Raw genomic sequence first — 16,903 nt, 5'->3', positions numbered from 1 at the left:
TTTTTTAATATTTACCGTATGCATATTGTTTTATCGTTCTGGACAATTGTTGAGTTATTTTTTTTAAGAGATTAATTAAATAGTACTAAGGTGCGAAAATACAATTTTTAGCTTCTTAAGTGTATATATTGTTTTTTTTATTTCAAATATATTATTATTTATATTTATGTTTTATTCTGTTTGTTAAAGAGAAGGGGCGAAAAAAAGAGGAAAGATGCATTGGATTGAGAGAGAAAATATAAAAAAAGGTTTCAGAGAAATTATCCCATACTCATGCACCTTTACAATCCATATATTTGTCATATTTTTAATTTCAATATTGAAATCATGTCATCTATAAATTCATAGTTTATAATTGTTTTACCCCATAATTATATAGTTGACATGATTCCAATATGGAAATTGAAAATATGAAAAATACTGGTATGTGGATTGTAAAGGCGTTTGATTATGGGATAATTGTCCCGTTGTATCCTAAATGTTGTTTATATGGAAGTTTTTTTACCTAACAATTTAAAAAAAAAATTAATATAATCAAACTTCCTAAAAAGAAAATCCAGAATAAAAAAGGATTTTAAAAAAGATTAAGTATAGAAAGAAAAAATAAATCATATATTGTAAGTTTACTCCACTATGTCAATATTTTATAAGATATAAAAGAAAAATTGTCAGACTGGATATAAGAATGTATAATGCTTCATTTTTATTTATAATGCTTAATAAATTTCATCCTCTTAATAATATATTTAACATCACTTCTCACCAAATTTAACGATATATTAATTAATTCTGATAATATCTACAATGACAGGGTGGGATTACCAGAATTAAACACTAAGCCTAATGCATGAGAACTAGGACTGACTCTTTTGAAGGTGCAAAGATGCTATCAATTAAAAAAAAATCTAAAAGACTTTCTTTGTTTCCTTCAAGTTATTCAGAGTTTAGGTCCATTAAGGGCTAAAGTTATTAAGAAGGGAAATTACTATTGAAAACCATTAGGGCTAAGTACCTGGAGGAATGGCCATTCAATCCCTCCCAAATCTAATTCTATTTAGCCTGTAATTAGGACAAATAATTGCTACAATTAGCAAGGCCAATCCCTCATGGATAATAATACTCACTGGAGACCAGTACTCTTGTCAGTCCGTTCGTGGGGATTACTTGCGGATATTATCATTAAGTTTTTTTTTTAATTGCAAATTAACAATTTACTTCTTGATGATCTGGGCATTATGGTAGATGATCTGGGTATGGTAAAGAAAAGCAAAACTAATAAACAAATAATAGTAATTTTTGCTTCCCTGTTACTGTTTAATCGATATTTTTTATCACTGAATTCGCCTAACGTTTATGTTTTCAGGTGAATTCAATTTGTATTTTAATAACTTAGCTTTTCGACGATAATAAGGCGTTATTGCGTTAAGTTCTGATCATTTCGAACTTACTTAAATAAATTTGAACTCACCGTAACCACTTCACAAATGTTTTATATCGATAGACCAAGAAGAAAGCTGCCCTTAAAATTTAAACGTATGTCCAAACTTAGTCTATTGCGTGAAGCAATTGATTTTGGATCCAGAAGATACATCTGAATGTACAATGTCTAACTAGATCTCACGACTTTGTTATCACGGAGTTTTAATATAACCCTCACTACAATTGAAAAATCATATAGGGATTTCTCGAAAGCTAAAATCGTCTCATCTAGGAACAACACTACTGCCATTTATTCATTAAAACAGCTCATTTTTAAAATTAAATAAAAGCTAAGCTAAGCTCTTACTGGCTCAACTAATAAATTACTAAGATTATTGCTGAGAAAAATAATTAATTTTTTTATTACACTATTACGCTGTTTCTCAAATCCTACATTTCGATTTTCTATTTCACTTAATACGCGTATTTTTTTATACTCCAGATACTTGACTAACCTCCCTTCAGATTTGTGATTTTAGAGCAAAATTTAAAGAGAAAAAGTCCAAATCCACTAAAAAGATATGTCTGTCCATATACTACAATAAGTGGTGTCGTCATCAACGTCGAAAGAATGCCCAGGCGAGATGTTTTCGAGTTATTTTTCGATGAGGAATTAGTACAAAAAATAAATCTGGAGAGGCCGATTAGATAATTTATATTGCAGTCTGCATTTTAATGCGTTTAGTCCAAAACCGACACTATTGGAGAACGAAAGTATACAAATGCCACAAAACAAATAATAAAAGTCTTCCAGCTTGTGATGCTGGCAATCCAGGTTCCACATTATGAAAACGAAAACCCAGTGGAAAGAAAAAAAAAAAATTGTTGAGACACTGAGAGTAAGATCAAACATATCCAGTAGATGTTCGTCAATTGTAAAAGATTTGAAAGTAAAATTAGGAGAGATAAACCAAACAGAAATAGCGATGTTATCAAAGAAAAAATTATTGGCACTACTGCTTACTTAATGTCGGTACAATGTAAAGGTGGCTTATTTGACTATTTTGTTATTTTTTTCTTAATTGTAATGTTGTTTTATTCACCATATTTATTCATCATATTTGTATAAAAATATTTTATACAACATTTTTTAATAATGTTACTCTAATCCCTATCGAACAGACCCGCTACCTTGGAATACATCTGGACGAACGACTAATCTGGAATCCTCACACAAGACTGAAAAGAGAGGAAACTGTACGACGATTCTGACTATTACAGCACAAACTAGACAAACGGTCTTAATTTTTTATCCATTACACAAGACTCATCTACATAACTATAATAAGGCCACTTGGACATATTGGGGGCTCCACTGAAGCTTCGAATTCTTCACGTATCCAATCCAAAACCTTCTAAAAATACCCAATGCTCCTTACTTTGTCACAAATAAAATCATCTATTAAGACTTTATTGTTACATATGTAACCGATTAACCTTAACCAGATATCAATTCTTCCATTATAAACTCCCAAACCCGCTAATTTTTAACCTCGCTTCTACTTCCATTCCTGACAATCCTATGATGTGGATGAAAATAAGAGGGCCTCAAGACCTTCTAATGTAACATGTTATTAGAGAGAAACATTGGTAGCTCTCTAGTTTCTCTACATGCGTATATCAAACCATTATTATATACCAAACTCTCTGGATGTACTTTTATATATATACAATTGTAAATGTCAATAAATAAATTATAAATGTTCTTTTCTATTCTCTTCACGATGCTAACAGTACAAACTAATCAATTGAGCTCTTAGAAATTAGCCGGTGCCTTGTACTTGCAATAATTGAAACATAATTTTGTAGAAATATTTAGATACGCCAATTAGGTTCTGTACAGATGGTCCTTAAACAGAAGGAACATAAAATAATTAATGCATCTCTCAATAGGAACAAGACCACGAAGGTTAGAGATGAGAAGGAGCCCTATCCCCGATAAGAGAAAGATCCTCCAGAAAGTAGCTTCCCCATCCATCGAGCTATGGCATTGTGCCAAAGAGTCCTCCCTGGTCCAGCCAACTTTTCTCTTCCTTCCTCTGCCGGAACCTGGCCAGGGCACAACCCTCCCCTCCCTTAACCTACTGTCCTCCCGTTATAATTCTCCTAACTTGAATTCTCAAAGGGAAAAGTTAGGATCATTCAAAACTGTTAAAAAATGTATCCTTTTATAGCTATTTTTATCCTGTCATGGCAGAAAAGATGGTCAAGTCTGGATGGTCGGAGAACAAAAATAAGTAAAACTCTTTTTATTATTTAACACATTTTCCCGCATTAGAGTTCATGCAAGAGGCAAGATCCTTGTTAGGGATTAATTAACCCATAGCTACTCCATTGGTGTTACCTGTCTGAAACGGTAGAACTGACGTACAAACTCCGGCGTGACAGTTGATAGTGGGGCTACTCTCAGTAAGTTTACATGGTGACTCTTTTAGGAAAAAAATTATGAACGAATACATAAATGATGTATCGTGAAAGTTATGAAGATTTCTGTCTGTTTGAGGAAGATTACACAAAACTATACATTATAATTAATCACTTGAAGATGACATCATGGTACTGCAAATCTATGAACTAGTAGGGTTACTGTGCCCAAGAGTGTGAACAAGGTCCATAGTGGACAAGAGCTCCTCACAACAATAACATTATTGCTTATGCTCAATAAATCAATACGAGTTAGTAATTATACACCGCACCCAGCCAGAGGAACAGAGGTCAGGATGAGAGAAGAGAAGGAACAGGACCTAAAGAAGTCATCCACCAATTATCAGCAAGTAAACTTGTAATATCTTTTATTATGCTCTATTATCTGCCAGTTTAAGTTCCATAGTCAAAATTTAATTTATTAACCCATATTGTATTCCCTTTTGGCACAAACCCCACATAAAATCAGTTTAGAATAGAATAGAGGTTTTATTTCCCTTTTCACTATGCTTAATTTATTTCAAATCTCCTTAAAAATACAGTTCACATCATTTATACCAGCAATACCAATTAGTTATAATTAATTCTGATAATATCACCAATATTGTATATTAGAAGCAACCCATGAAATAACAGAATTAAATATTATCACATTTACTGTCATGGCAGTACAATAGCACTATCAGGTCTATTGCGATGAAGTTACTGTCTGCAAGTTTATTTCAGACAAATTTTTTCATTAAAACTAATTTTTATATATATAAAAAAAATCATATAGCCTATAAATGTGTCCACAGGTACAAAACGGTCAAGTACCCCTATACTATATTTAAAATCGTCTCAAACATCTTTCATTTTGCAGAGGAATGCTAATGGGAAAGGAGGGAAGATCAATTGAAAATATAGGATTATCCACTTTTCAAGTGGAAGGTATTGCAAAAAAATAAATAAATAAAACTATTTAACAGACGAATTGAAAGCACTACAGGACCATGAAGCAATATTTAATAAAACAATTGATGAGTCCATTCGGTTTTATCCCCATAATTGAGGTGATATATTCAGAAACAGTCTCTCCCAAAACCAGACTCCATCAACAGCTAACAAAACATTAAATGATAATGATCAAGAAAAATACAGGAAAATGGCATCTTCATCAAAAATGCCAAAGTAGATCACTGACCCCAACTGATAAAACAGAGCTATTGGATGAGTTCATGAGCGTACCGAGTGTATTCATTAACCACCCACAAAACTACAAACATCAACAATACTACTAATAATAATTCTAGAACTACTATAATTATAAGTTTAATGTGACTTACCGAATTGTGATGAGGGTATTGGGCCTGTGCCGACGTGTACTGAGGGGGCGCCCCCTGGCTAGGGGTGAACCTGAGCTGGGGGCTGTAGACTTGGGGGGCCCAGACGGGCCTGTAGCCGCCCGCGGCCACCGCCATCCCGCCCCCGCCGCCTCGTCCGCCTTTCATGCCCCCGCCGCCGCTTCGTCCGCCTCCGCTGCCGCCTCCCTGCAACATTGTCTCATCTCAATACATTTTCTATCTCGCCAAACGTTGGAGTTGGACATTTATAGGTCATCAATAAATCTTACCTACAAAACCAATTGACTTCTTTTATATTATTTTTTAAATTTTTGTTAGTCAGAAATTAAAAAAAAATATAATTAGTATGATGAATAGGACATTCTTCTGTGAAGAATGTGAAATTTATCAAATGTGCGTTGAATAAGGATGATAATATATTGAATTAGCTTTCAACCATCATTTCGTTTAATAGTAAACTTAAGAATCTAAATACCGGTCCACAGTACATTCAACAACTCGATGATTTCTTTGCACAAGAAAAGTGTTGCAGTTAGGATGGAGCGTGCGGACGGGTAATGATATAAATTATCACATTTCCAAAGCCGCAAAATTGTCCTTGTGACCTATTTTATTTATAGTACAAGATATTTTTTGATTAACACAAAAAAATAACCTGTATGAACAATACCTGACAAAGCCCATCAAAAGTCCCTCCTCATGAGAGTATGGACTGTCTTTAATATTCAAGTATTGGTTGTATCTGCTAAATGAATCTCGAGAAAGTACACGTTATGTCAATTTTTTTTTCTAAAATTAATTAGTTTTATCCTTCGTTTTATCGATTCCTACTTTTAGCTACAATTTTACGATGTAGCATAAAATAAGTTTTTTCTATTTTTTTAAAATTTTTAATTATGCCTTTTATCACGGGATTACAGGGACGAGAAAGTACGTTATCTACGTTAATATTTTAAATGTAATATATTAAATATTTAGCTTTACCAGAGAGTCCACGCCGATTTCTAGTTTTAGCTAATTTTACAATGTACCCTTCTATAATTAACTTCTTTTTTTAAGCAATAAATATTGTTCAATTGTAATAGAAAGTCTCAATTAAGTCAAAACTTCTTTATTGTCTAATAACGCCTACGTTTCGGCCAATTATATTATTCTCGAGGATATTTTAATTTTAAAACCGCAACTTTAAACAAAGTTATTATAAAGTTAGGTTTCCTTCTCACATTATGCAGCCTACTATTAATATAAAAAAAGATAGTGTAAAAGATAGTCGAAATAGAATAAAATATATAAGCGAAATAGTAGACAAAGATAATAGGTTTAATTTACTAAGTTATAGGTTATTCTGCAACTTTTTAATAACTTTGTTTAACCTAAAACTTTAATAACTTAAAGTTGTGATATTAAAATTATGATATCCTAAAGGATGGCCAAATAGGCCGAAATTGGAATTAAGAAAGAAGTGAGGACTAAATGAATGTTTTTCATTATAATTCTTAAGATAGAAACCTATCAATCTAATGATAAAAAGTGCATGATAAAATATGCATTATATTTATTTATATAATTTATTTATTGTTATTTACAACTGTATAAAAATATATACAACAATTAAATTTGCTGCAGGTGATATTATGACATGATACAAACATGTGGAGAATCTACCCACTGATAGAACTCCAATAACATTTCTAGAGGAGAAGATCTCGAGGCCATCTTCTTTTCAGGCGCCCAGGAGGATTATTAGGTAATGAAGGAGAAGCCAGGTTAGAAACAAGTGGATTTGGGTGGTTGAGAAGCTTATTATGGAAGGAACGGTATCTGGTTCTGGCCAAATCGGCAACATATGGAACATTGAGGTTCTTATGGATGACTTGATTTGTGAGGAAGGAGCATTAAGGATTTTACGAAGGATTTTGGACTGCAAGGATTGGATTCTGGAGGAATTTGATGGTTTAGTGGAGCCCCAAAGCTCAACTCCGTATGTCCAGATAGGCCTTATAATAGTCATATAGGTCAGTCTTTTGTAATGGATTGGAAGTTTAGATCGTTTGTCGTGTAAATATTGTAATAGTTGGAATCGACATAATTATTATTATCTTATATTATTTAAATATCAAGCCATAAAACAATATAATATTGTTTACTTGATTTTTAACACTTTTTCTGTTACTTAAGTGCCAGCCATAGAGTCAAATTTATATTTCCATGACAAAAATTTAACTTTAGACATTCGTTACCAATTATTCCAAATTGTTACATTTCCAGGCTGGGACAATTAAAAATGACCTGAAGGAGGATTGTCCGTTCAAAAGGGTTGTCCATTAGGAGAGGTTTAACTTTATATGTATTTTTTTTTACTACAGGTACTCAGTGGACGAACATTATCATGAGGGAAACACTAACCTAAGACACAAGCTCACCGACTAAGAAATAGCAAAAGTTTATCACGCAATGAGTCAATTAAGGGTTTTTCTACATGTTTCAAAAGGAACTGATCGTATCAGACTATTTTTTTCTTCATTTGGATAGATTAAAAATAAAAAGATAAACGAGCATAAATCTCATAAAATAGACCCTTCGCCACATGATATTTTTTCGATCCTCATTCATGACAACTGACCCAGATTTTTATGGCTTCGGATCTGGCCAAAATCCAAAGATAATCTGATGAAGAAAGCTTCATAGAGAGCGGGCAAAGCAATGGAACATTTAAAGTTGACGGTTCTATAGCCTGTAATGAGATTTATTGCTGTATTGTGAGTTCTTATGAATATCACTAAAATCATTCTGTCTCCACACGATGTCATTAAACATAGCCATCACTACAGAATCTAGATTTTTTTTTATTCGTGGCAGATAATCTTCGGAATTAAGGTTTAACACTGACTTCATTTCTGATTAATCATACTAACTGCACATCAAAACTTGTAACGAATAAATAATGCTGAATAAATCAAAAGATAAGGACCACACGGCACGGTGTACAAATTCTTAAATCAGTACCTTTTAAATAAAAAAAAAAATACATGATAAATGTATATACGATTTTTATTTTTTCACACATTTTTCCTGTAGTTCTCATCTCAGACATGGTCAGTAACAGAAAGCTATTATAAAAAATTAGGGAGGACAACAAGTTTCAAGAAAGTATCAAAGAAATATCACAGAAAAGTACAATCGAAGTTAAAAGTCTACCAAGAGAACCACATCAACTGAAATGTAGGTGTGGTAGTCGTGTTACCAAGATCTGTTACGAGAAGATGGAAGGAATAATACGGAGTAATTAATTATTATTTATAATAATAAAAATAATATCCTTTATTTATCATGGGATTGACCCCTTTAGAATAATATTACAGGCGTCAAAATAAGGCTTCAGAGCCTTAGAGTAAAATACAAAATAAAAATGGAATTATAAACCATCATAAAATATAATAAAAATAATTAATTTGAAAAGATAAAAATGAACAACAATAATTAACAGAATATATAAAACATAAGGTGACTAGCTTCTTTTAAAAACTAAATAAATGAAAAGGCACAATTTTTGCTCTACATATTTATAAGTATATATAAGAAAATATATAAATCAACGGTATTTAAAATATATATATAATTATGAAAAAGGTAATAATAAAAAACAAATAAAAACTCCCTTAACTAATCATAATCTTAAGGAATAATCTTATAAACTAAATAAAATGAAAATTAAATATTATCTCTCTTTCCATCTATTCACATCTTATTTGAAACTTTTAATTTATATTCTTCCGGAATTGGGTGGACAGAAGGTGGTCGAAGATACGGGATTTAAAGGTTGGGGGGGGGGGGTATTAGAACTACGAATGAAAGACGGAATAGAATTTCATAGGGAAGAATATTTTAGACAAGTGTTCAAACACAACAAAGAAAATATTTTATTTAATTTCCTGGCAACTTATTATTTTATTTTAACTCGATACATCGCTGCTTTATTATAAAAATGGCACATCTGATAAAAAAAATGTATTTATTTTGATTGCGATGTATTTATGTATGTAGCCCTACTGGCTTTAGGATATTCTGTGGAACGAAACCAATAAAGAAAATAAACCCAGTCAACGATATTATCTTTGGAATACGTCTAATTTAAAATGAAATAAAATCAATGCAGTATATTTATATAAAATACTATAATAATGTTCCATTTACCTCACTCAAACAGATTCGTTATCTAGGAGGAGAACAAGAGACTTATTGGACTAAAACAAGAAACAGTTCGTACAGTCCTATTCCTACAACACACTTAACAAATGCTCCAAACTCCCCATTTATTAAAAAAAAAAAATCATATTTGGACAAGAGGTAAGTTCACCAGTTATTGACAGGTCAACGTGTTTTTAAGTATTAATAGTTTGGTGCAAAAAGGCGTTTCAAAATTTGGACCAGTTGTAAGCTGAAGGTTTATTTAGCTTACAACTGGCACAAATTTTGAAACAATTTTTGGCACCTAATTTTTAATATTTAAAAACAAAGGTTGAACTGTCAATAACAGATACATAACAAAAAATGATAAACTCACCGGGAATTGAGTTATGGGCCTCTACCAAAACTATTAAATTCCTCCATTAGCCTTACAATAAAAGTCCTTAATGCTTCTTATTACTTTACAAATAAACTTATTCATAAAAACTTCAACATCTTATTTGTAATTAAATCATCTGTCCAAACAGATTGGGGCCGAAATAGATATTAACTCATTTAATTATCAATCCTTTTTCTCAAACTATCCTTTATACTTCTCTGAATGAAGAAGATGGGTAAGGGACCTTTCAACTTAAACCTTTCTTAAGATATGCGTTCTGACTCATAAATCATCATCCACTAATTGTATTTTTTTCATACAGGTGTGAATTTCAATTACTAAAAAAAAAAATCTTTTCGGATTACGGACACGAAAAATGAGGTAAATAATAAAGGCGGTTATCATACCTCCCAGATTCAAAGTATATAAGGAAGAGAGAAGTTTAAAACACAATAATATTGGGCAAAGAGTTAAGTGATACAAGAACCACAACCTATTCCATAAATCCCAATGCGGTTGGAAACTACGAAGTTTCACCAGCAACACGTTTTAAAAATTATTGACAAGTAAGAGAGGATATTACAAAAGTGGGATAGGAGGGAGAGGAGGAACTGCGCAGCCATCTTGGGAGGCTAAATCCAATTATCCTATCAACCATTGTCGCTGAGTTAGGGCTCTTTGACAGGGCCAGTCACAAGATGGAGAATGGAATTTATTGAATAAGCAATCGACCCCGCTCCTGTCCTAGCCTTAACTCAGGCCTTATTGAAACTTTACTCTAGGGTATTATGGAGGAGGTAATGTTATTGGTTAGTAAACGTGATAATAAAAATCTAGTATCACACAGCTTTCTCTTCAAATGTCCTCAATTTTTGTGTTGATTCCTGGGTCATGTTGAAGATATCACAATTTTTGTTATTTTAAAAAAATCTATCGAAAATTATGGACAAAAATGTTTTATTACAATAAAAACTCGGATTTTAAGATTTCTCAAGGCGATAACGGTTATAAATTTTGTACCTGCCAACAATCCAACAGTTCAACAAAAGCCGAAGGGCAATTAGGAAACATCGGGCGATCGGGGGTTTATCTACTTTAGATATTCAAAAAAATCTTTAATAGTTTGTATTCATCTATTTTCTAATATTGCTAACAATGAGGATTTTTTTTCAAATAAACAAAACTAAAAGTACATCTTAATATTTAAGACTACGCCATTTAACCTGTCAGCCTAATTTAATAAGGATAAGACTTAGTATGATATTAAAGACAATTCAATTTTACATTGATAGGCCGAGTAGAATCGAAATCGTTCGAGCAGTTTCGAAGAAAATCGAAAAAATGTAAAAAAAAATCGATTCTGGCAGTTCTCTGCTGTCGATTATAGAGAAAAAGTTACTGTTACAACCCAGGCATATAACCTCACCCCTCCCCCCCACAATCTCCCCTTTAAATAAGAAATTTCAGCTTCGTGCGACTTTTCGTTTTTGAGGTCAACTATTCATACACAGAGACATAAACCATTTTGCGATACTAGGTAATTTCAACTCAGGGGACATCAAAACTAGTATCTATTTCTCGTTCGTATTTTCGATGAAAATAAAAAGTGAAAAATAGGATAAAAAATAATAAAATCATGAAAATTTTTGAATAAATTAATTTTTATTTATTACGTAAATTAGAGTGCTATGAGTGGGTAGTTTCTCTACACGCCTGTAACACTCGATCATAAAAAAAAAATTACTGGATGTATGTATATAGATGTTCAGTTGTAAATTTAAAAAAAAAGTAAAGGAAAAAGTTATAACGTAATAAATAAAATTCTTATAATCTTAATACACTGATACTAATAAGTAATCGTTAATAACAGAATATTTTACAAATTCAAAAAACGAAAAGACGATTTAAAAAGAAATAATCAGTATCATTATACGAATGAATTCAAAGTTATATTTATACGTTTTCATTCAGTCAGCTGTGGTGAACAATGGCATTATCTCCAACTGATAAAAATTTATCAGTTCAGTAAAACCCATATTTCCAGGAAATCCCACTCGTATAAGTACAAAAATTAATGTTTTCGAAACGATATGGTCCCAGTAATGCCTCTTGTGCTTTAAGCACATGCTTCTGCTTCTGTAAAGTTAATTTATATTTAAATAAGTTCCTTTGAGGAGACTTGTTTGTAGAGAGAGGGCTTTTATAACTAGATTTTTTTTAATCACAAAAAAGAAACCCTTAGCTTATTCCTCGTAAGAACAGGGAAAGAAAATTTAAAACTAACATAAACCCATAAAAAGTAAAAACAACTCGAGATCATGCAAGTCTCTGGGGATCATAAGACTGGGGACTTAACATGACCTCTAGTTTCTTGGTTAATTTGTTTTGTTAGTAATGAGTATATATAACACAGGAAGAACCCCTAGAATGGCCCCTCGGAACACAGAAAGGAGACAACTTTTGATAGAAAAATTAATTATAAATATAAAATAAATTAGTTGTTTCAAATGGATAACCGTTACTATATGTTTTCGGGTATTTTCTGGATCTTTGGGCCTAAAAAAAAATTATAATTTTAAATGTTTGAAATTTTATTCTTCTATAATAAGTCTGTCTCACTAAGAGTCAGAACTATCAATTAAATGACCGACGCCTGCGCAGTATGGTTCCCAAGTCTACACCCGACACGCAGCTTGAGGATAGCTTTTTTTATTGTAATAACCCTAATACATAATTTTTTTTTTGATAGATTTATTTATTGATAGATATTACAATCTGCCACACATTGTGGGCAATAGGTAATAGTGATGAATGATCTCATACATACTAAAATAAAAAAAAAAAAAATAATAATAAAAAAAACTCTCTTAAAATATATATACATAAACAAAAGAATAGACAAGATGAACATAATCAAACTATCTGTAATACATAATATTAAATAAGAAATAGTTAAGTATAAACCAATAAAATACCTGCATTAATAAATAACCTAAGAAGCCTTATGTACACACACCTCCACGTGTCTCTAATTCCTTTAATCGTAGACATGGCCCGTACAGCACTGAAAATAGATAATTAATTTATCGTGCATACCCGCACGTTCCACACGCCATACTAATTCAAAGGTCATTTGAAGTAAACTATCTACCATTAACTTCTTCTTTAAAGGGCAGCAATGGTCATCATGTATACTATAGCAAACGCACTCGTATGTAAAAATAAACCAATTTTTTTTTTTTTAATTTTAGTTATTGGTATCTGTTCTGGGTAGACTGATTATTTCGTATTATTAGGTGAGGACAAGGCAACTATAATACTAAATTAAACTACGTTGATAAATTCAAGAACTAGGAGAAAACAAAATATACGGTTGAAATTATAAACAGGAGCAATTTCGGTGATATAGGTATAGGAGGAAACATTTGAACTGGTAGATAGGTATAAGTATTTAGGCTCTATGGTGAATAAAAAAATTAATAAGGAAATACAAACGAGTTTAACGGCGGGAAATGCTTGTTATTTGTTAAATTCGAAATTTCTAAATTCTCGCCTTCAGTCCAAAAACTAAGAAGTTAAAATTTACAAAACTGTTATCTTTCCCACTATTGTTTACCGATGCGAAACGTGGCCTCAAACAATAAGGAAAGAACAGCCTTAAAGAAAACAAAAACCTTAAGGTTTTTGAAAATAAAATATTACGTAAAATATTCCGAGAAAGGTAGAGTTAACAGTAGAATTTAGAAGGCTACACGACGCTTAGGGAACTACTCCCGGTAAATATAAATCAGGTTACAGCATTGCGGCGGATAAAATGGGCGTGAAAACATGTGGGATTTAGTAAAGAACGGACCCCTATAATGGTGATAAAACTTTGAACCGACAGATTAACACCCGAGGAGTAGACCGAAACGTTAAGGAGAAAATTGCGCTGTCTGATTGTACCAACGACTGGTGATATCGGCATCGAACCTTCGGATTCACCAAGTCTTTATTATTATGATTACATACAATCCCATTTATTTTTTACGACTATGAATGGAATCCATCCGAAAACAAACAACGGATCAGTCAATGAAATTTACAGACGATTCAAACAAGAACAATGAAAAAGTAAATTTTAAACAATACAATTAAATATGGAGGAGATGGTCAGAGTTGCGGTCAAAAGAGAAACAAATGGTAACAAATATTTATTGTGACCCAAGTCACTAAAGCTATCAACTTGAACAGCCCTGACGAATCTTTACAAAGTGGGGCGGAAAATGAATAGTTGTTAACTATTTATGTTTTCCTTTAGATTGCAACCCTGACCATCTTCTCCATAATTTAAAAAATACGAATACGGCCAACTATTAATAAATATATAATTCAATTAATAATAAAATCTTCGGAGTTTAACATAACGGAGAATATCATTTTCCAGACAAGAACTCGCAAACAATGCACGTAGAGACATTTTAGAGCCGACTGCCTCTAAGGGCAGGGGATCAAAAAGCACAAAGCCCCGGGCAAGTTGTTCCGAAGTCAATTCGGAAGCTTAGTGCAAACACCGCCTAAACCGCAGGCCCTTAAACTTCATGTTTACCAGCACTTAAACTCTCCGAGTAGCATTGTATCGGAGCTATATCGCAACTTAAAATTGTGAAAGTTTCCATGTTGACCAGTTTCATAGCTGAGGCCCAAATTTAGTTGTGCGATCAAACAAAGCAGTAGCGAAGTTCCGGATAATTGCTACGGTGCTATAATGATTAGTTGAAGTTAATAATCGTTAAGTACAATCAAACATACGATCATTTATATGTATGCATACAGCAACTTATCTTCTAGTTGTAAATTGTATCCTTTAGACCAGAGGTTCCCAATCCAAAGAAGGCTGCGGAACGCAAAACTGGAAACCGAACGATGTTCAAACCACCCCCACACCCGACATGAGGCAAAGGGGGGTCTTTCTCGGAAAATATTTGAAAATTAGGTTGTTTAATTAAATAAACTGCATAAAAACCTTTCAGCTGTCCTATATTATAAGCACCAGGAAAGATAATAATATATTACTAATAATAAATCTTCGTATAAATGTGTGCTAGTTGATCCTACCACTAACCCATGGTTCTCCTGTTAAGAACCCCACCGCTTTAAACGAAAGCATCTAGTCCAGACATCTAAAGGTGTATCCAACCTCTAAAGGACACACACACACACAAATATATGGGAATGGGTAGCTCATTGATTAGTCACAGTGGTACAAACTCCAAAGACCCGGCTGTGGCAGACAATTATTTTCTGTTTCACTGTAGCCGTGAGTCAGCCCTGTAGGTTCGGAAGCTCTCCGAGGTATCCTCATAAAGTGTGTGCCCTTAATTGGGTAAAAATCTGGCGATCGAGCGTGATTCTGACCAAATCATCTCCTCGCACAACCGGTGATCTAGTAATAGTACTATAGGCCCATCATGGATTTTAGCGGTACAGATTTTTTTTTTCTTATATATATTAGAAGTTTTTATCTTGACGATTCTTAATTTTTCTTGTAGTACTTAATCAGAATTTCAAGTTTGCTAATTAATCACCATCCACCGACTTCATAAAAAAAAACTTAGGAAGTTTTAGTTTTTTGTATACATAACTAAAAAATTAAGCATTTCTCTAAGATTAAACGAACTCATAATTCTAATGCACTACGGCTCATTAATTGGTTTATGAAACGTTGGTTTTGGTTGTGCAATTTAATTTAATTATATAAGAAAAGGCGTTGCGAGGTTTGCTTTATCTAGATTTTTTGTTCATCCTATAAACGCTTGCTGTAACCTTCATAAAGAAGTTTATCAGAAGACTTGTTTGTGTAGAATTAATTCCTGTCTAGATAGCAATTTATTACTTTATAATTAAAGAATGAATTATAAGTAAATTATTTTCGTACAATAATTGTTTGCATTCATTTTTAAATTCGTTTTTAGACACTTTAATTTTTTTTTTTATGTGTAGTGAGTTGGTCAGTAGATAAGTCATTAAACGTTTAACTAGAGAAAGGATTCTTTCAATCGGTTCCCAACGACTCACTCACTCCTTATAGTAAGGCCACTATAAGTTTTAAGGCAATAGCATTTTTTTTCTAAAGCAAAAATCGTATTTTATTAAATTTTAATAATAAAATTCCCAATTACTATATTTTTTTATGAACTCTGCTCTACTTCTTCTGTTCTCCTAAATAGAGAACTACTCTAAGTGAATCGTGATTCTCACATCTAAATCACTTAAGAGAATATCAGCATCTTCAGAACATACCATTTGCGTTCTTTCGAAATTATGTGATTTGTCTTAGCTGCGATAGGCGCTTCATGAATACCATAGCGCATAACAAACTTAAAGTGAGTTAGGCAAAACCAGACAAAAATAAAAAAAACACCATAAACAATAAATACATGTTATGCGATCTGAGTGTTAATAGTGAGATGTTTTCAGTGTTGACATATTTTATATAAATATTTCCTAAGCTTAAGAATTGATAAATTTTAAGATAAAAATTAATCCGTGATTAAAGATTTCTTTAAAATTGACTTTTTAAAATTTGTTCTATTCATTAATTGCAGCCTATACCATTTTAAAGGTTTATAGGACACTTAAATTACAATTATAGCGCTGAATTACGATATTTATGAAGTGGGTAGTGAAGTGTGGAGAGGGCGAGTGGGTGAGAAGAGGCCAGTGGATTTAATTGCTTATTAATATTAGAGCCACCGCACTCGGAGGAACGCACTCATGAACCAGAAGTGGATCAATTTAGTTAAACATTTCAATATTGTCAAGAGTTTAATAATTATTCACAAGGGAATAAATTAATAAGGAATTAAAGGATGCAGTAAAATCTCTTATATTTGTTTACCTTATATACATATACTTATATATATATATATATAAGTTAGCTGTATATATAGCATGTAAATAATAATAGAAAGCTTGTACTAGGAGGATTAAGTACCTTTAAGTTTGTCAACAACCTGTCCTTATATATACCAGAGGAATCAGATAATAAAGTTAGTATTCAGTAGAAGCGTGTCGTTACTCTGCCCAAAACCCTTTCATTTTTAAGTTA

The 16,903-nt window shown here is 32.3% G+C and overlaps 1 protein-coding gene across 11 annotated transcripts in view; it reads right to left on the bottom strand.

Moving 5' to 3' along the window:
* The window catches only part of shep (alan shepard), a 535,390-nt gene that overhangs the window by 173,535 nt on the left and 344,952 nt on the right, over positions 1 to 16,903 (bottom strand). For 7 of the 11 annotated variants that reach the window (XM_067049170.1, XM_067049174.1, XM_067049171.1 and 4 more), the window contains one exon: positions 5,229 to 5,432. The exons of the other annotated variants lie outside the window; for them this stretch is intronic. In XM_067049170.1, coding sequence (XP_066905271.1) covers positions 5,229 to 5,432 — 204 coding nt within the window. The remainder of the gene's footprint in view (positions 1 to 5,228; positions 5,433 to 16,903) is intronic. 11 annotated transcript variants of the gene reach the window in all.

The sequence above is a fragment of the Halyomorpha halys genome, unplaced genomic scaffold, assembly GCF_000696795.3.
Source record: "Halyomorpha halys isolate HHAL.00 unplaced genomic scaffold, Hhal_1.1 Scaffold712.1, whole genome shotgun sequence".
NCBI lineage: Eukaryota > Metazoa > Arthropoda > Insecta > Hemiptera > Pentatomidae > Halyomorpha > Halyomorpha halys.
The sequence above is the reverse complement of the archived record's forward strand: the minus strand, read 5'-3'. Positions and strand labels throughout refer to the sequence as shown.